The 20,941-nt window shown below is 39.6% G+C and overlaps 1 protein-coding gene across 1 annotated transcript in view; it reads left to right on the plus strand.

Annotated features, from left to right (window-relative positions):
* ltk (leukocyte receptor tyrosine kinase) overlaps positions 1–20,941 on the plus strand; it is a 54,382-nt gene that overhangs the window by 1,477 nt on the left and 31,964 nt on the right. Inside the window, exons 2-14 of the mRNA XM_058090985.1 lie at positions 9,997–10,095; positions 12,877–13,029; positions 13,258–13,486; positions 16,706–16,842; positions 16,979–17,122; positions 17,611–17,760; positions 18,734–18,834; positions 18,908–19,068; positions 19,142–19,236; positions 19,537–19,608; positions 19,793–19,967; positions 20,517–20,667; positions 20,794–20,913. Coding sequence (XP_057946968.1) covers positions 9,997–10,095; positions 12,877–13,029; positions 13,258–13,486; positions 16,706–16,842; positions 16,979–17,122; positions 17,611–17,760; positions 18,734–18,834; positions 18,908–19,068; positions 19,142–19,236; positions 19,537–19,608; positions 19,793–19,967; positions 20,517–20,667; positions 20,794–20,913 — 1,787 coding nt within the window. The remainder of the gene's footprint in view (positions 1–9,996; positions 10,096–12,876; positions 13,030–13,257; positions 13,487–16,705; positions 16,843–16,978; positions 17,123–17,610; positions 17,761–18,733; positions 18,835–18,907; positions 19,069–19,141; positions 19,237–19,536; positions 19,609–19,792; positions 19,968–20,516; positions 20,668–20,793; positions 20,914–20,941) is intronic.

Consider the following 20,941-nt stretch of genomic DNA (forward strand, 5'->3'; position numbering starts at 1 on the left):
CGGAGTACCCGGAGAAAACCCACGCATGCACGGGGAGAACATGCAAACGCCACACAGAGATGGCTGAGGGTGGAATTAAACTCGGGTCTCCTAGCTGTGAGGCCTGCACGCTTACCACTCGTCCGCTGTGCAGCCCAGCTTATTATTAGTAAAAAAAAAAAAAAGCATATATTTCACATTTTTGGTCCAATTTACACATTTTCAAGCATAAAAACTAAATTGCTAAATATAAGGCATTCAAAGAAATGTAGTATTCTACACTGGTCACTTGCTGAACAGTGGGTCTGTATACGTTTTTTGCTTTTAATTGGATGTGGTTCCTGTCATAGTTTTACACAATACATCATAAATAAGATTGCTTTAAAGTGTTACCCTGGTCAAAAATATATTCAAATGTCCATTCCTAGTAGCTGGAAACCTGTTATGATATACTGTGATGTTTCTTTGGCATTCCAACTAGGCATGAATGTGCATTTTTTTGAGGAAGAAAGATTGAAAAAGGCTGACATAACCTAGTTTTGGTTATATATATATATATATATATATATATATATATATATATATATATATATATATATATATATATATATATATATATATATATATATATATATCCATATTACCAGAGGTGTGGATATTACCTGATATGACTATATGTGAGATAGTAGCTGAGGGGAAACTGGGTATTTCACGTTTGTTCAGCATGTTGTTAATATACTCAACAGCACTGACAGTGGAGCCAATCATCTGTGCTTATTTAGTGTCCAGAAATGAATCAAAGGGACATTCTTGTCTGCAAACAAGCTGATGAGTGTGACTCTCACTATAGCAGGCAGTGCACATATGGCTATGAATCTTTGATTTGGATGCAACGCTACTTAACAATATATAAACAGAAACATGTTTTTGCTTCTATTTTTCATGAGCTGAACTGAAAGATGTACACACAAGGCCCATGTCTCACAAATATTGTTCATAATTCCATAAAATGCACCTTTGTACAGGTGCATTTATGGTAGAAATAGCATAAAAAAATTGTGACCATCCTAAAGCACACTTGTGCAATAATCATGCTGTTTAATCAGCGTGTTGATATACCACACTTGTAAGGTGGATGAATTCCAAATTATGAATGAATAATAATAACTAATTTAAATGTCAATCTCTCGGTCCTTAGTGAATTATTTTAACTGAGACCAATTTTCTAGAAGCTTCTGGTTGCTGAGCATCCAAACTAATTGCCTCTAAGCTAAATTTCCTTTGTATAAATCTCTGTTGCTATTTCTCAGAGGTCTTGTTGGTCCAGACGCTATCATCTGTGATCAATGAAGAACATTAACTGGATGTGCGTTCGCTAAATCAGAAGACATTGTGCAGCTCTCAGCACCTCTGATCAACACAAATCCAGTAATAACCCTCTACGCTATTAAAATGAATAAAGATGAAATTTGCACCAAATTAATGCATATTGTTTTAGTTAAGCTATTATTCAACACAGAGGTGTCCATTCCATGTGTATCACCCATGCTGCCACTTCCTTACATCACCGATTTGGAGCTTTTCCGAGCAACATGCATCCCAAACCGGCTGCCTTCTGAGATGTTACAACACCCCCCCCCCCCTTCCCTCTTTTTGTGTTTTTTTTGTACTCTGCATTGCTTTAGATCCAACTCCTAAGTGGCTGGACGAGAGCCCACTCTGTGTTGCAGATGAAAGCGATGTTTCGCTCGGCAGGCGACTCAAAGCAAAGCATGATCTGGCAGGGGTGTGGAGTATAGGAGCAATGCACTTTAAGGACCCTTAGCCATTCTGGTCATGAAGAACAAAGCGTAACAGAAAATGAATTGGATGGCAGACAAGAACACTTGAGGAAACACTTTCGGTTTTGCTCCAAATGTCCCAATTATGTCTAGAGTGTTGATTTTTACGCAACTTGGTTTGTGGCTGTGTGTCGTGGTTTCTTTGTTGAAGACAAAGTTCCGCTGCATATGATGGATCAGTTATTGTCTTCAATACGTTGCTTTGCTGGCAATTTGAGAGAGGATTGTTATTTATTATTCATATTTTTCAGCTGACCTTATTTCTAATGAATTTTCAACATTTATGCACATGAAATGTTTCTAATTTAATACGATGTAAAATGAAATGTTGTCATCCACATGTCCTCGAGACGATAATAAAGACTCCGTGGTCACATGATGATGATGTGTCACAAGACTTGAGTGCTTGAACTCTTCGGACATTTGTTTCTTCAACTGGACTGCTGCATCAGAAGGTCTCCAAGTTGGAGGATTGTGGGTTTTATTATGAAGTCGGCAAATACTGATTTATCTGAAAAACAAAGACATGCCATCGAAATTTGTTGGAAGAGTATGCACACTGTCCGTGGATGCTGCTGGTGTGGGTGGTGTCAGCTCAGTGGGTGATTGACATGGATGGATGGATGAGGGGCTTCTACTCTGCAGGCAGCTGTTGGCTGTCACAATTGATGCATGTAAAGCTGCTACAGCGCTGTCTGCGGATGTTCTCATTCATGCAGGTCATTGTATTCTCAGGGCTTGATCACATTAAGACTGCTCTACTGTAGTCTGAAGGGATGGTGGAAGATCCAAAGTATTTATTTTTTCAGCTCGAGGCACCCCCCCAAAAAAATAGTTTCAATTTTTCTGGTGAAAACCGAGAGTCGTTAAGATTACATTGGAGACAACGACAGTCGTTTGAGTGGAATCACCCTTGTTGGAATTTCATTCAGCTAAGACCAAAGATGGCTGTGTCATGTGAATTTGTTGTTTTGGATAGTAATAGTATTGTATGTGGTAGATACGTAGGTGGTGTCATAGACTACCGTCTCTGGTCAGAGATGGTTTCTCAACCTTGATGGCCTACCTCAGCCCTCTTTCAAACTATCTGTCTTCTCTGTCCATAATCGGTACATTTTTGTCCTATTTGTGTCTTTCTTTTTGCCGGCGTTTATCACCATTGCCGGTGTTTATAATGATTTTGTGCCACGATTTTATTATATACCATTGTATTATAATAGGGCTGCATGGTGGTCCAGTGGTTACCGCGCAGACCTCACAGCTAGGAGCCCCGAGTTCAATCCCACCCTTGGCCATCTCTGTGTGGAGTTTGCATGTTCTCCCCGTGCATGCGTGGGTTTTCTCCGCGGACTCAGACTTCCTCCCACATTCCAAAAACATGCTAGGTTAATTGGTGACTCCAAATTGTCCATAGGTATGAATGTGAGTGTGAATGGTTGTTTGTCTATATGTGCCCTGTGATTGGCTGGCGACCAGTCCAGGGTGTACCCCGCCTCTCGCCCAAAGACAGCTGGGATAGGCTCCTCTTGTGAGGATAAGCTGTAGAAAATGAATGAATTGTAATACATTTTTATAACTGTTCTTTGATGTGGTAAACATTTGCCATTATGTATTTTTACATTAGTATTTCATTTTACACAATACCCATAATGGCTGCACGGTTGTAAAGTGGTTAACAGTCAGGCCATACAGCTTGAAGACCCGAGTTTGATTCCAATCTCGGCCATCTCCGTGTGGAGTTTACATGTTACATTCTAGGTTAATTGGCGACTTCAACTTGTCCATAGGTATGAATAAAGACAGCTGGGATAGGCTCCAGCGGGAGAAAATAAAATCATGAATGAATGAATGAATGAACAATAAGGAGCCGCTTAGGAGCTTTCCGCCAAAAGAAGAATCCTCTACACAGACATACCCAAGCTTATATATTCTCTTCAGCTAATGGACGCTCCTCATTTTATGAGTCACAAGAGGTCTGAAAAGCATTACTAACCAATGGAGGTGGCTTCAACAAAGAGCTTTTGTTGTGGCTCTTCCTGTGAGGACAGTTGCCTTACTATGACACAAACACATGTCCTGCAACAACCCTGCAAATATTTTTAAGAAATTCATGTCATTGCTGTAGTTTTGTCATGCCATGCCATAGCTTATCAATCAGTCGGCCTTGTAAGATTTAACGCAATCCAATTTTGAATAATATGTTCCAGATTGGGGCGGCACAGCGATCGAGTGGTTACCTCACAGACCTCACAGCTAGGAGACCAGGGTTCAATTCCACCCTCGGCCATCTCTGTGTGGAGTTTGCATGTTCTCCCTGTGCATGCGTGGGTTTTCTCCGGGTACTCCGGTTTCCTCCCACATTCCAAAAACATGCTAGGTTAATTGGCGACTCCAAATTGTCCATAGGTATGAATGTGAGTGTGAATGGTTGTTTGTCTATATGTGCCCTGTGATTGGCTGGCGACCAGTCCAGGGTGTACCCCGCCTCTCGCCCGAAGACAGCTGGGATAGGCTCCAGCACCCCCGCTTTTCAAAGCGGTAGAAAATGAATAAATCAATGAATGAATGTTCCAGAGTGCTGCCATCACAAAACCTTTAACTGTACTTGAAAATGTTTAAAGTGACGATATAACTCGATAACTAGATGACAAACGAAGGCATGATGAGTATTGTAGTTTTTCTGCTATGTAGCCTACCTATTATATTCTGCTCTCCTGACGTTTCATCATCCTGAATCCTGACATTCAGTCTGTCTTGTATCATAAATATAACCCAAATAGATGAAAATGCCCCCCCAAAAAATCCCATCACATTATCCTAACGAGAGTACGTCACCATGCCTCAAAGCTTTTAGTCACATTTCTAATCACATCAACATGTCAGCTTACAGTACTTGCCCTGAGTCACCTTGAATTAAATGTATATTAGTTTAAGTTGTGCTGCCATTTCTCATCATAGCTGATTGTCATAGAACACACGTGCACACCCAGACGCAGCATGACCAGAAAGAAGAGTGCATAGCGGTACATTTGAACTGTTAACTCGAGCCAAGCTGCAGCCAATTTGTTCATAAATCGAGTCATGGGACTTCATTACTTCGGAAACACAATATTTGTAGGAGACGTTTTCACATACAAGTTAAAGAAGTCAGTGCACAGACAAATACAGTCTATACATGCCCACTATACTTAGCCTTCCTTTTTGCTTAAGCTATATTAAGTGGAATGGAGAAATGGGAAAGAAATCTAAAGAAGTCTGCACTAAATTCTCCTCAAAAATCTCATGAGGTCCTCTTGGGAGGGAAACTAGACTGACCAAAAACGAGATATATTTCACCTTTGGTGGGTTAAAAACACCACACTGTGAATTTCCGCAAAGTAGGATTTTTAAATCATTATTAGAGCCCTGTAGACATGAAATAACACCCCTATAGTCACCTTTACACTCTATAGTCACACTATTATTCTTTGTTTACACCACATTACCAATATGCAGGCAGAGGGATGCAGGCACACAAGAGACAGTCATGGCTTTAAGGTTAGCATGCTAGCTAGCTAACTATTTAGCATCCGATTTATTAATTCTAACCTTAAGAAAATGTTTCCAAACGAGTATGGGAAAAAAAGGACAAAGTAAGAAGCCAAAAACATACCTCTTCCACACTGAATGTGAGGAAAACTTTTTTTCACATTTGGCTGAAGGTTACTGACACCTAGTAACCGGAATATGATATATGACTTGTCTTTCAGTGTTTTTTTGATTAATAATGGGCCATAGTCAACCATCAAAACAGCAATCAAGTCTTTTATTAATTCATATTTGGAAAACCGGGCGAGCGATCACATTGTTCAACCCGGGACACAGCCAGGGACGACTGTAGTGTGGTTTTATTGGTGTTTTTTTTTTTACTGCAGCTCATTTTTGTTGCATTGATTGCCAATTTTTGCAAATGTTTGTTGTGCTAAGTTGGATTCTGCAAGACCAGTACCAGTACTTGTACAAAAAGAAGTGTCCCTAATAAAAACACAGGCTACTTTTGAGACAATTTCTAACGCCGAGCTGAAACTCATCTCTGAAATCCTGACATCACTTCCTGTCTGCCTCTCTTTCAGTGTGCTGTCAGTCTTATTAATGTCTTAAATGGCGTATGCACTCTTATTTAGTCTACTATATTGGGCAATATGAATGTAAAAGTCACTATAGGGGTGTTATTTCATGTCTAGAGGGCTCTAATAATGTTAAACATTGTATTAAGTGTCGTAAACGGGTTTTCTGTGCTATAACTACGAAAATACTCCATTTAAATATAAGAAATCCAATTTGTGGAAATTTACTAATCGTGGTTGTGTCTTTAACTAATTAATTATGATTGATTATTGTATTTTCCTCCAGTTTGACTACCTGAAGGTGTCCCGATACTTGTATCCACAGTGCATTTGACAAAACACCATAAAATAAAATTTGACAGTTTAATAGCTCACTGTGTTTTAAAGGAAAACAGGCACTCAGCAGTTGCATGCAAATTAGCCACTTGCTTTGGTGAAATATTACATTGGAATAAAAGCAAGCGATGTTTACAAATATAAATAAACGCTTTTTGGAAAACCCACAGCCAAATTTGGGAACGCAAATCTTTTGATTTCTCACTGGGTTGTACCAAAATAGGCTGGCGATTTGGGGCCTGCAAGAGGATCTTTGAAGAGATGTTATCAGATGTATTTGGGTTCCATACAAATCCCCCCTGTATGTTGAGTTGTTCAACAAGTGGCCCCCAGGCTAATATCTTCTTCAAAATATATTGATGTCATTCTATGCCCTTTGTTGCAACCAGCAATACAAAACTAAACCCCCTCAGGCTAGCTTACCACATGGCCTTTGCACGACATATGTACTATCAGTCAAACATGGATATTTTAGTCACATTCTTACTTGAGTGAATGGTCGTCACGCATTGCCATTTGTGTCCTAATACTGGTAAATTAGTGTCCCTATGAAAGTGTTGTAGTTGAAATGAAAAGTAATAGTGGTTTATTTTGCATTTCATTTGTAATAAACGTCTATATTAGTTATTATCTGCAGGGACAAGTTATCATCTCTAAAGCAGTAGAAAATGTCAGTCATGTACAAGGTAGCTAGAAATACAGTATATTTGTAGTATATTTGTAAACAACTCAAACAAAAATATGCAGTGTATTATATATAAATATATGTACACTTGATACATATACATATATATATACATGGTATAATATTTATACTTATGTAAAAGCTGTGAAAAGGTGTATTACTTTTTTGTGCTGCTCATTTTTTCAATTTTGTTGTTGTTTTTCACTTTGACTTTTTATAGTTCAACTGACTTCATGTCATTTTTTTCACAACAGTGTAATTTTATTCCCATATCAACAGATATATTACATTATTAAAATAATATTATTTTATTATTTTTATAACTTATTTTTCAGTGCAATTTTAGTCTTTGTTTAGTTGCTAATATTGTGAAAATGATTGCGGAAATGATAATAATGATGATGTTAAAATTTTTATTTTTATTTGACAATATTTATTTTAGTTTCTACTGTTGTTGTTTTTGTTTCCAATTATTTAAACTTTCTTCATGTAAATTGTCTTGTCATAATTATAAAACAAACAACTCAAAACCCACCTCTTTAAATCCGTTTTTAATGTCTAACCTTTTATATCTGACTGCTGTGCCCCGCCCCGTTTTTTTTAATGTGTATTAACCAATGAATGTTGTATTTTGGTGTGTGACATGATGACATGATTTTCCTGTGTAATATTAAAATGTTATTCTTGTAGAATTACAATATTTTCTCATTAGATGACAACTTTTAACTCTTATCATTTTGACTTTATTCTTGTAAATGGCTGCCAATTCGATATTGATGTTCTAAATATGGAAATTTAAGTTTAATCAATGATTGAGAATGATTTTACTATCAGTATCATAGTGAAAATGTTTATTTTCTAAATAGGCAAGTAGAATTTTGTGAGTTCATATTTTAAAAAGTCTTTCTTCAATCCTCAAAATAGTAGAAAAGATGATGGTTGACAAAAAAAAAATTTAAATCACAAAATCCCATTCTCCATGACAAAGGACTATTGTGAAAAACATGAACAGATTTTATAACAAACTATTGTGCTATATTGTTTGCACCCAAGTATTTAATGCAAAAATGCCGTGGCTCAGGAGGATATCAAATCCAAAACACGTCTTGGAGAGGTACGTACGTATATTGCCAAACATGATTGAGCTTTGCGTTCTATTTGATGGCTGGCAATGGGCCACATAAAAATGGAGCTCAGATGTCTGCGCAATGGAACATGATTCTCTGTGGGGAAATGAAAAGAAGACGAAGAAGAGACATGCTAATTATGTAGGAGTTGTAGCCTTGAACTAAATGAAACCGCATGAACGCATGAAACCAATCCCCCCCCAAAACACCTTTTCACATGCAGCTTTTTACCCTAACACATCATCTTATTCTGTGTTGGAATGATGGACTGAAGGTTTTAGGCATTTTAGGCAAGTTTTGACATTTACTGGCAAATCTGTTTATTGTTTTTCCATTTTGTGGGTGTTGATTAGATATTTACAGGGGGTTCCAAATGCCATTTAATGATAACAATATCCCGTTAATGTTTTTTTATAGGTTAGTGAATTTTTAACAATGACATTTAACTGGTTCTGTGTTAATAGTCCAACTGGCTTGTTAGCTCTATGGCTGCTTTTATGAAAGTGTCTCTATAATTCTTTGATTCGTCACACTGGACCTTTACTGACCTTGCCTTAGGGCCGTCCCGGCACAGTAGAAAGTCTGTTCAAGAATTGCAATGAAGATAACTGTCGTCTTCCCGTCTTCCTTGCTGTTTGTTGGTCATGCTTGTTCGGTCGTAAAACGCCACTCGTCACGTGTAACCCCTCCACCCCTAGGCAATAACATGTTTGTTGCCGTACAGTGTCACTCGTTGCTGCTTCCACGGAAATTGTCCGTGCAAACCTTTGGCTTTGGATGTGGAACTTCTTTTATGATTTCCCGCTTGAAGGGATGTCAAAATGTCTATAATATCCTTTCATTTAACAGCAGCAGCCGCACATCAGTCAAATCGGATTTGGTAGACTCGGCATGGTCAGCATGTGTAATTAACATTAACATGGGAAATACCATTTAACATGTTGATGTTATCTAACTTGCTATCATTTGCTATCTGATTTGCGATATACTTGTGTGTACAGTGTTTATTTCTTGTCTATCCAGAACTGTCCATAAGTAAATTCCCACAAAGTAGTCATCGTTATTTATATATTATTTATATATAATATATATATATATATATATATATATATGATATTTATTTTAATATATTTTTTTTTTAATTTTTTAATATTTTTGTAGTGAGAGTGTGGAGAACCTTTTTACCACCTTCTAACTTCTGAGCGACTTCTAAACAGCCTTTTAGTGTCAGGACGGATAGGAAGTAATGTTGGGGTTGCAACAGTAGCCTGTGTTAGCCTGTACGAATTCCATATTTAGTGGCATTGAAGAACACGAAACCTTTGAATCAATCAATCAATCAAACTTTATTTGTAGAGCACTTTTCATACATAAAATGTATCATTAAGTGTTTTACATGTTGATGGCATTCTTTTCTTCTTAAAACCCTATTCTTGGGTGTTCTCCCCGTGCATGCGTGGGTTTTCTCCCACATTCCAAAAACATGCTAGGTTAATTGGCGACTCCAAATTGTCCATAGGTATGAATGTGAGTGTGAATGGTTGTTTGTCTATATGTGCCCTGTGATTGGCTGGCCACCAGTCCAGGGTGTACCCCACCTCTTGTCCCAAGTCGGTTTGGGTTGGTGCCAGCATACACCCTTGACTCTTGTGAGGATAACCGGCATATAGAAAATGGATGGATGCATGGGTTGTTTGTAATAAATTGTTTACCTGGTTATTTTTTTGTCTCACTGCCATTTCTTCTTAAATTTTGAAGAAACCTCATTAAGATGTTGTGGAGAATGGAAATCTTTGCAGTTGCAGTTTTAAAACTGTGACATTTCATTTTATGAAACTTCATGAGACATTTGTTCAGAATCACGGATAAAATAAAGGAGAATGTCAGTATTTTTGGTGATGGTTTGTTCTGTCTCTTTTCAGTCATCAGCTATTGCAACGCACTTCTGGCCAGTCATCTGGAAGACAACATGTCACATCCGCTTTTTGCTCATCACCTCATCTCAGAAGGTGACAATCAATGTAAGTTTTACACATGACATTACACACAACTATACATTGTTAGTTTATTTGGCCTGATGCCGTGTACCCTTTACACTTACTAAATATATACCTTTTAATTAACTTCAAACATTGAACATCATTGATTGAAGTTTTTTTACGTAATTCTGCATCAAATAATGGTATTTTCTATGGTCAGATTTGATCAAGTTTCTCATGAGCACTGATGAATGGATATAATATAATCGTCCTGCTTCATCTGGTCTGGTATTGGGATCCTTCTGTTTTGAGGAATGGGAAAACCTAAAAGGGAAAGTTATAACGTATACAGAGCAACATCATGCTCTCTCTCTTTCCTTTCTGCTCCGTGCTATTTGCGCCGTGCAGGTGCCCTGAGGCGTTCTAATTGTTTTTAATTGTTATTCACTCTCCATTTACCGCCCCTTCCCTTTGCATTTTCCATAAATAAAAGCTATAATTATAGCAATTGTGTGATACTGCATCCTTAACAAGGATGCCCACAGGGATACGTGGCGGACAAAGCATGTATTTGTTTTTCAAATAATAATTGATTCATCTGAATGACATGTTGGTTGAGTGGTTAGCACACAGGCCTCACAGCTAGGAGACCCAAGTTCAATTCCACCCTCTCTGTGTGGAGTTTGCATGTTCTCCCCGTGCATGCGTGGGTTTTCTCTGCGGACTCAGACTTCCTCCCACATTCCAAAAACATGTTGGCGACTCCAAATTGTCCATAGGTATGAATGTGAGTGTGAATGGTTGTTTGTCTATATGTGACCTGTGATTGGCTGGCGACCAGTCCAGGGTGTACCCCGCCTCTCGTCCCAAGTCAGCTTGGGTAGGCTCCAGCAACCCCCGCGACCCTCGTGAGGATAAGCGGTAGAAAATGAATGAATGAATGACAAATGTTGTTTGTAATGTAATTTGGGTTCAGGTTGTCTTGCCTGAGGGTTATTGTCTATCAAAAGATTTCATTCATAGAAAAACTAGCCCGTCAAAAACTTCAGGAAGCGTAACCAAAAGAACAAAAGTTGCACACAACTGTTTTGCTATTGGCAAAAAAGCAGTTTGACAAAAAACTTGACTAGTTTTAGGTCCTTTTTGTCAACAAAGTATTCGCTGTAGTAAAATTATGACTTTTTTTTATAGATAACAGTTTAATAGGGGCCCTTGTGCTCGTATTAGCCCCATAGGGAATTAGCTGAAGTGCCAGTTTCCTCTGCAGCTGTCACATGGTGTTTTTTTCTGTGTATGCCTACAACACGATGGGCAGACACACTGTCACTCCAAATGAACAGAGCCTCCATCTGTTACATACCTGATTTTACCCAATGCCAGTTAAGAATGGAGTGGAACCTTGCTTAGCGTCATCAATTGGTTCTAGGAAGGTTTGACTCAAGCCAAATCCATTTTTCCCATAAGAAATCATGTCAATCCAATGAATCCGTTCCGGAAAGCCAAAAGTAATTAAAAATGCATATAAACACATATAAATGATGAATGAAAGGAATAAATGAACATTTGGTAATGGTAATGGTTTTATTTCAATTGAACATGCATCAGATTACAATTGAATGCATCACATAATCAGTTCACAGTTCCACATGTCCAAAAGGACTGGGGAGGAGCAAAGCTTATTAAATCCTACCCCTCCATCTGGTACTTTTACAATCAGTAACTGTTAAATTTGTTCACTTCCTGCTTTCCATAATACAGTTTTTTTTTTTTTTAATAATGCACCTTGTACCGAAGTACGAGGTGATATGACCATCCAATGACATAATGGGTACACCATAGTAAGTGTCAATATAGTGATATATATAGCACATCATGACTGGTTCAAGACTCTTCATCCTTGTATTTAGCAAACATCAACTGCTTGTATTGTTTCTTGAATTGGCTCATCGTTGTGCATTGTTTGAGGTCCTTACTCAATCCATTCCATAGTTTGATTCCACATACGGAAATGCTATGGCTTTTTAACGTAGTCCTAGCACGTACGTGTTTCAAATTTAGTTCTTCCCTGAGATCATATTTCTGCTTTCTTGTAAAGTTTTGGATGACATTTTTAGGTAATTGGTTATTTTTAGCCTTATGCATTATTTTAGCTGTTTGAAGATGAGCTAATATCAGCAAGTTTAAATATTTGTGATTTTATTATTTATTTATGTGATTTTATTGTTATTTATTATTTATTTATTATTTATTATTTTATTATTATGAATTATCCTTACTGACCTTTTTTGCAGTACATTTAGCGAGTGAAGATTGCTTTTATAGTTATTACCCCATATTTCCACACAATATAAGTAAGATATGGTATTTAAGGTTGAAGACGTCATTCTTGGTGTAACTCTTCCACTGCCACCTTCTTGTTTTGACATCATTTTTTTCTTCAGTTCCGTACCGGATGTTCCAACGAAACCGGTTTGTCGTAAAGTTACCATTCCAAATGGTATTAATAAACTGATGTATATGTATGTATTTTTCTCTACTGTATAGACTGAACTTGAATCCTTCAAAATGGAACAAAATGGAGCGCAGTGAAGCATACACGCATATTCAGGAGTGAAATTGCATGCTGAGAACGACAAATTCATACATGTTGGCAGGTCTGCACTAATATTGAAAGTCCTTCTTGCCTCCCTGACAGTTCACCGCCCACCCCCTAGCCCCCTCAGAAGCACTACGCTAATGAGATCCAGTCTGGTTTTGAATTCCACTTTCAACATACAGTATTTTGACCATGATAGTGAATCATACATGCATCATGTCTCGCAGTTTCCTCCTGTGATTTTGAGACACCGTGCTTCTGGACTTTATCAAATCACAGCGACCAAAGTGACTGGTCGGTTGTGTCAGCACGGCAACCGGAGAAAACGCAGCGGGAAGGTTCCAAGCCTGAGGCGGACCACTCGGAAGGGAGCTCTGATGGTGAGAGGCTCACACAAGTCCGTGCTCTCATGTACTTGTAGGTATAAAATATTCATAGGGAGAGATCTTCAGACGCAGTTTGAAGAAAAAATACATCTTTCTCTGTGTTCCCTTCATTTCTGATATCCATATCTGATATGTTTCTTTGAAGCATGGAGAAAAAAAATTATAAAACGTCTACAAAACATTCAAATAAGAAACAACTCATCTTTTTTTTTTTTTTTTAAGGTCTTTTTCTTCTTCTAAACCCCTTCCGAGGTTCTAAAGCTCCAGAGAGTTGTGAGTACCATTTAACCAGCCCAGTCATACACAGAAGTGAGCACCAGTGTGTTTTGCATCTGGCTCTGTATGAAACATCACCAACGGCGGGGGACCTCTTGGTCCTGATCAAGCCACTGCACTCAAGTTCATTCGCTGATGTCATCGCTGTCCAGCCTGAGAGACGAAAGGACATCAGGTCAGCAAATGCGACAAATATATGTCATGAAATAGGCTAAAACTATCTTGTTTACACTTGCCATAGGAATAAATAGATAAATTATCATCCTACATATCTTTTAATCCACTCTGATGTTGGCATCCCTTTGAGTCCATTTAATTTGAGCTTTACTTTTTTATCCACTGAGGATGACTATGGTTTAAGTCTGCATATTCATTTCATCATTGATATCTGTTATCAGTCGAACATTTTGTAACATTGTCTTGTTGTTGTATGAGCAAAAAGTTGTTGCTTTGGTAAATATCACCTACTTTGGGCAGCATGTGCATGTGTGAGTGTGTTGCTAAATCCTTATTTAAATAGTCTGCACCACTTTTGCACCTGTTAGAAATTGCACAAGCAATCATAGTAAATCACCTACAACAGAATCCACTAATTCAGTCATTTTCTACCGCTTATCCTCACAAGGGTCGCAAGGGGTGCTGGAGCCTATCCCAGCTGTCCCAGAGAGGCGGGGTACACCCTGGACTGGTCGCCAGCCAATCACAGGGCACATATAGACAAACAACCATTCACACTCACATTCATACCTATGGACAATTTGGAGTCGCCAATTAACCTAGCATGTATTTGGAATGTGGGACATATATATACAAATATACCTTAGAGGAAGTGTCAAGAATTGGTGCTGGTTATCAGCTTCTTGTTTGCTGAATGACATGTAGTGAATTATTATGCCACATTTGTGCAAAGCAGAGCACCTACTGTACAGCATAGGGTGCATCTGTCTGCGTAGCATAAAGGAATTGCTGAGCCTATCAGTGCAAAGACACCATCCACCATGCCGCCTTATTGCACATGCCCACCCATCCTTCTTCTGTCCTGACAGATGATATAAATTCACTTCCACAGCCTCCGTCAGAAGCCACGAGTGCTTTTAGTTCCACTAGAGACGTCTGTATTAAATCAATATAAAATACCTGTCCTTGTATTCCCAAACAATACTCCTGGGACTGTTTGCTCATACGCCATTTTGTTCCACAAAGCATCTTGGATGTTTTTCATATAGTTTAGAACCGCTGAAGTAAAAGGTATTAGTCTGTGTGGTCTTGTTTGGCCTCGTTCACTCCATTAAAGATAACTTTTTTCCCTCTTTATAGTGTGCACATCAAATTGCAAAGCACTTTAATCACAACAGATGTGGGCATGGACGGCAAAGTTAGTCGTTCTATGAGTCACGGTATGTTTGGGATTTTTACAGGGTAAACTTGCTAAAAGTACCTGAAGTTCTTTCTATTTTTTTTCATTTCTTTCCAAATGACATTTTCTATGTAAGATAGAGAAGTTTTTAAGTTGAGTACATACGTCTGTGTAACGTGAGATCAAATTAAGGGCGGATTGACGTCTTCTGCAGTTACTCAAATTTACATACACTTAAGGTCTGATACACAAAGAATCCAAGTAAGGAGCATTAAATTGCATAGCAAACAAAAAAAACACCTAAGGGGACCAGAGTTCAATTCCACCCTCGGCCATCTTTGTGTGGAGTTTGCATGTTCTCCCTGTGCATAGGTGGCTTTTCTCCGGGTTCTTCGATTTCCACATTCCAAAAACATGCTAGGTTAATTGGCGACTCCAAATTGTCCATAGGTATGAATGTGAGTGTGAATGGTTGTTGTCTATATGTGCCCTGTAATTGGCTCGTGACCAGTCCAGGGTGTACGCCTCTCGCCTGAAGACAGCTGGGATAGGCTCCAGCAAGTGAGGATAAGCGGCATAGAAAATGCATGGATGGATGTTCCCATAACCAAATCCATCCAGATGATCTAATCCCTGGCAGCTTGTCATGCAATCATAACTTTGGGCACCTGATGTCAAATTGTGAGTGAACACAAAACATTTTGTGGCATAATGTGGCAAAATGTTCACTCTTCCAAAGAAAAATATAAACTTAGACTATGTTCACACAAAGTCTTGACAGTTGCCCCACTTGGGTGTTAAAAAAACTGTTTATCCACACAAATGGAGTTGAAAAAAATTGAGTCTGTCCATATAAAACACATTCACTGGCCGTCATAACTAATCAGAAGTCTGAAAAAGCAACCACAGCTTACTTGCTCATGTGTTATATAACCTTTGTTTCTTCATAGTGGGAAAGACAGCCAAAGGCTTCTTGGCAGGTAGTTGCACTTTTATGAAGGCAAGCAGAAACAAAACAGAAAGCACTGAGAATACAATGACCTGCATGAATGAGACAAAACTGATCTTAACAACACAATCAAACCGCAGGGGGGTGGTATTACCGCACAGCACACTAACCGCATTACAGTGTCAAAAAAAAGTAGATAAAAGGCGAACACACAACAAGAAAGTAACACAAACAAGGCCTCTGCTAATACCACTGGGAATGACAAACAACAACATAACAAGCAAGCACTGCAGTTCATGTTGGGAACCTGGAACCACTCCAACCAACTAAAGTATTGTGAGATATTAGATGCAAATGTGTACATTATCTTTTACATTTTTGTGGTCGTGTTATGAAAAGCTTAAGCAGGCCTGATGTGGCCTGTGGGATGCAGATTGAAGGCCAATGCCGGCAGTCCTTTCTATACTTTTGTAGTGGTTTTGCACTCGACTCGACTGCGGGCGGCACGGCATTACAAAATTCATTACAAAAGTGCAATATAAATATAAATAATAAACATACTACTACACAAAAAGGGGTGTAATTTCAGGGTGAAGCTAATATTGAAAAGCACAATATTGAATTGGTTAACTTAAATTGACTACCCCGACTCTCGCCCGAAGACAGCTGGGATAGGCTCCAGCAGGAAAAGCGGTAGAAAATGAATGAATGAATGAACTTAAATTGACCTCTCAACTTTTGAATGGGGCAGCGCGGCGGTCGAGTGGGACCAGGGTTCACTTCCACCCTCGGCCATCTCTGTGTGGAGTTTGCATGTTCTCCCCGTGCTTGCGTGTTTTTTCTCCGGGTACTCCGGTTTCCTCCCACATTCCAAAAACATGCTAGGTTAATTGGTGACTCCAAATTGTCCATAGGTATGAATGTGAGTGTGAATGGTTGTTTGTCTATATGTGCCCTGTGATTGGCTGGCGACCAGTCCAGGGTGTACCCCGCCTCTCGCCTGAAGACAGCTGGGATAGGCTCCAGCACCCCAGCGATAGAAAATGAATGAATGAATGTTAAAACTGCATCTAATTTGGTTGATGCAGAGCGGAGTGGGAAGCTGTGGAGACGTTGATAGGCCAAGTGGACGAGCCCTTCCAAGTCACCCTGAGCTACACCGGGTGTGTGGAGGACGGAGACATTGTGGCTCTTGACTCTCTGCAGTTCATAAATTGTGAATCAGGTGAGTTGAAAATGTTTCACGTGGAGCATCTCTCACATTTTACCATACAGAGCAGAAAGTCAAAGCCGGTGGATTAGTTTCATCCTCTGACTGCTGTCCGAGGGATATAAGATTCCTGTTCTGCTTTCTTTCTCAGATGAAGAGGATGAAGTGATCAAACCAGACATGGACTGTGGCGATGATTTCTACTGTGAAAACTCTGCATATTGCATCGACCATAAGCAAGTGTGTGATTTCCACACAGACTGCCCTTTAGGAGACGATGAGGGTGTCATCTGCGGTGAGGATTTATTTGGCAGTAATGCCTTTTTATGACCTGTTGATGATCCTTGTGAAAATGTTCTCCCTTTGAACATTAGCCTCAGATAATTCCGACAGCCTACGGACTACATATAGCAAAGATGAACGTCTTAAGCGTTAACTTGTCTTCAGATTTTGGTTTTGGATGCTTTCCATCCAAGTATCAGCACCCACTTATTTGTAAATGTTGAATGACAAGAAATGCCTTTCAAATTTCTGACTTTCCTCCCTAGAGATGTTTAGCTACTTTAATTACGTCTCCATTGTTTTATTACAAATTCACTGTGGTTTTGTATCCACGCAAGATCATAACTCTACATGTCAATAACACAGCCTTTTTTGAAGCTTTGCACATGTCCTTATTTTAAATTCACAACCCACTCTCCATGGGGAAATTAAGATTCCGAGAGATGAGATGGTAGTCGTACCAGATGGGGTTTCACACAACAATCCCGCTGTCTTCCTCAGGTGCACTTCCATTTGGATCACACTGCTCATTTGAGCAGGATGCTTGTGCTTGGTCCGTGTCCAAGCAGCACTCTGCCTGGAGGAGAGTGGCCGGGGATGAGTTGCTACAGAAAGAAGACATGCAGGGTCTAACCCTGAAGAGTACTCCAGGTAATACCCTTGTGGTGGAAGGGACATATTAATGAGGAACTTGCCCATCATTCACAATCCATACTTCTTTCTCTTTTCTGTGCATTATAACGTGAGAAAATGAGTTAATATGAGCTAGCTAACAATGCAATGGGGCGGGAATTCTCAAGTCATTTCTGTAAGTTTATGTTAATGAGTGATTATACTGCCCAATGCGATATCTTCTAGCCAGCAATTCCAGCTCCCACACCCGAGAGCTTGTTCTCTCAAGGGCAACATCTGGTAGGTCCTTTGCATATAGAGGAATTTCTGAAGCGTGTGTGGGGGGGGGGGGGGGGGGTGTCTGCTGTTGTGACACAGCAGGACCAAATAATGACACAACTGCTTCACAGATGCAGGAATTTATAGTGACAATGCATACCCATGTGGGAACAATGCATTTTGCGTGTACTATTGTTGTGCACTAGAATGAAATAGTACTTGACAGGGTGTAAATAAGTCATGGCCATTTTTGATCGCAGAACTGTGGTGAGACCGCCATGTTGTTTGGTCTACAGACAGTACCACTGAGAAAAAGACAGGAAGCAAAACAGGAGGTAGCAGTGATGCGGATGCTGAAGTTCACATTGGGAGTGACCAGGATGGATAGGATCAGGAAGGAGTACATCAGAGGGACATTACATGTTAGAGGCCTTGGAGATAAAGTCAGAGAGGCCATACTGAGATGGTTCGGACATGTCCAGAGGAGAGATAGTGAATATATTGGTAGAAGGATGCTGCCAGGTAGGAGGCATAGAGGAAGACCAAAGAGGAGGTTTATGGATGTAGTGAAGGAGGACATGAGGGTATTTGGTGACTTGAGGGTAGTTGGCTCCATTATGTATTTGAAGATATGTAGCGAAGCCTGTTTTTTACTTTTTATTTTTTTACACTGTACTTTTTATTTTGTACATTTACAGTGTATATTAACAATAAACTTTGCTGTTGTTCATAGGGCACTTCTTGTTTCTGGAGATAAGACAGAGAAATTCCCTACAAGAGGCGTCTGTTCACAGCCACATTTTCCCTCCTCCTGTGTCCAATAAGACTTGCCAGGTAAGCTCACTCACTGTCAGAATAAACTCTGTTATTGACCTTATTAACGACTTCCTTGCATGTATTTGTACAGATGCGTTTTTCTTTTTACCTGTTTGGGAACTTCAATGGCTCCTTGTCAGTGGCTTTAGAGGAAAATAGCACCGCGTCTACACATCTGGTTTGGGAGAGAAAGAGTTCTTCAAAGGATGATTGGGAGGATGTTGTCCTGCTGCTGACTGGACTTCATCACGGGTACTAACAGCATATATCATATTGTGTGCCATTTTAACCAATAAACACACATTAATGATGTGTTTCTCTGCAGCTTCAGTGTTAAGGTGACAGCCGTTTGGTTCCAAGGCTCCAATGCTGATGTTGCCATGGATGACATTGCAATCGGTGCAACCTGTTTTGACACAGGTGAGATTCATAGACGTTTTAATCACCTGAACACTAATTGCTGATAATGGCCCATGCAACACAACTTCAGGCATTGGTTTTTAATCACCATCCATTACCTGAGAAGGTTTAATGGCCGCAATATTAGCAATGTAATGACACTCAATGTAAATTGGGGTGTGAGTTGGCAGTGGTGATACTGAGAATTGTTTCTAATAGTTTGTCCCGTCTGGCTTGAAGCGCCATTCGTTCAGTTTAATGTTCCCATTTTCTTTCAAAAGTTGATTAAACCAGTCATTCTCCACCCCTCTCTCATCTCAGATCTCAAGTCTTTCCTGCCCATGGCTGACCTGAGGGATTTCTTTAGCCCCCTCGCAGAGCCTTCATCATCCGGTACATTTCTCCTTGCTCCCTTGCTGTGTCATTTTCTAATCCATTATGAATGGCAAATCTTTCTGTAACAGATTGTTTTATCATGCTGTCCAAAGCCGCTGGAAACACCTGAGTTTTAATCCATTAATCCATTCATCCTGCACTGAAACTCAACAGGACTTCTTTTTATGTCTTTGTCTTCTAGAGGTGTCTCTGATGACCTGGTTTTTTAACTCATGCGGCGCAAGCGGACCCTACGGGCCGACCCAAGCCCAGTGTGACAGCACCTACAGGAATAAAAATGTCAGCGTGACTGTGGGGAAGGAAGGGACCTTGAAAGGAGTCCAAATGTGGAAGGTTCCTGCCACCAACAGATACCAGTATGTGATGCTTTGGTGGTGCTTTATTCTCGTTTTAACAGGGTTACCCTCATCCTGTAACATGCATATGTACATTTTAAGGGACTATAAGCAGTTTTGAGTGATGTGATCTCAGCATCTCACATCTCAGGCTACCACAGGTCATCATAATAAATGTTACGGAAGGCAGCAGAGTAGATCTTGTGCTTGAACCACAACACAAGAAGCTCTGTTTTTCTAACATAATACAAACAAAGTGGAAGTTTCTTCTCATTTAAGTTCATAATATGAAAATGATATCCATTCCCTTCTTACAGAGAGATATTGCTAATATATGACTACGGAGTACTATAATGATGATGATAATAATATTGCAGTGTGCTCATTACCGCTATAATTAGAGCTTTTATGGTAAAAGCTTTTATTAGCTTAAACTAATACCTTCATAAATGAATTTTTAATACAGCTCTTGTGCGGGTGTACCTAATATTATGACCCCTATTGCTAAGAATTGCCAGCAGTAAGCATTTTATGTCTGTGTGTGATCCATCATCCCCGTTGCTTGTTCAGGATCTCCGCCTACGGGGCTGCAGGAGGGAAAGGAGCCAAAAACCACAACAAACGCAACCACGGCATTTTCATATCAGCTGTGTTCCCTCTGGAGAAAGGAGATTTACTTCACATCTTAGTGGGCCATCAAGGAGAGGACGCATGCCCGGGGGTAAGTACGGCCAAATGAGTGAATATATTTAATCCCCTAGTCAAGACCGAGATTCAAATAAATGTTTCCACTGATTTGATTCATCTTTTTGTGGCGTTTGACTCTCTTTCTCATCTTTTGCTGCAGAGAAATTCCCAAACCCAGAAGATTTGCCTTGGAGAGTCTTCTGTGATTGAAGATGGCCTCCAGGGGGAGGAGTGGGCTGGTGGAGGAGGTGGAGGAGGAGGAGCCACTTATGTCTTTAAGGTCATTATGTATACAGTAATACCTTATG

Source organism: Doryrhamphus excisus, chromosome 13, assembly GCF_030265055.1.
Source record: "Doryrhamphus excisus isolate RoL2022-K1 chromosome 13, RoL_Dexc_1.0, whole genome shotgun sequence".
NCBI classification, from domain to species: Eukaryota; Metazoa; Chordata; class Actinopteri; order Syngnathiformes; family Syngnathidae; genus Doryrhamphus; species Doryrhamphus excisus.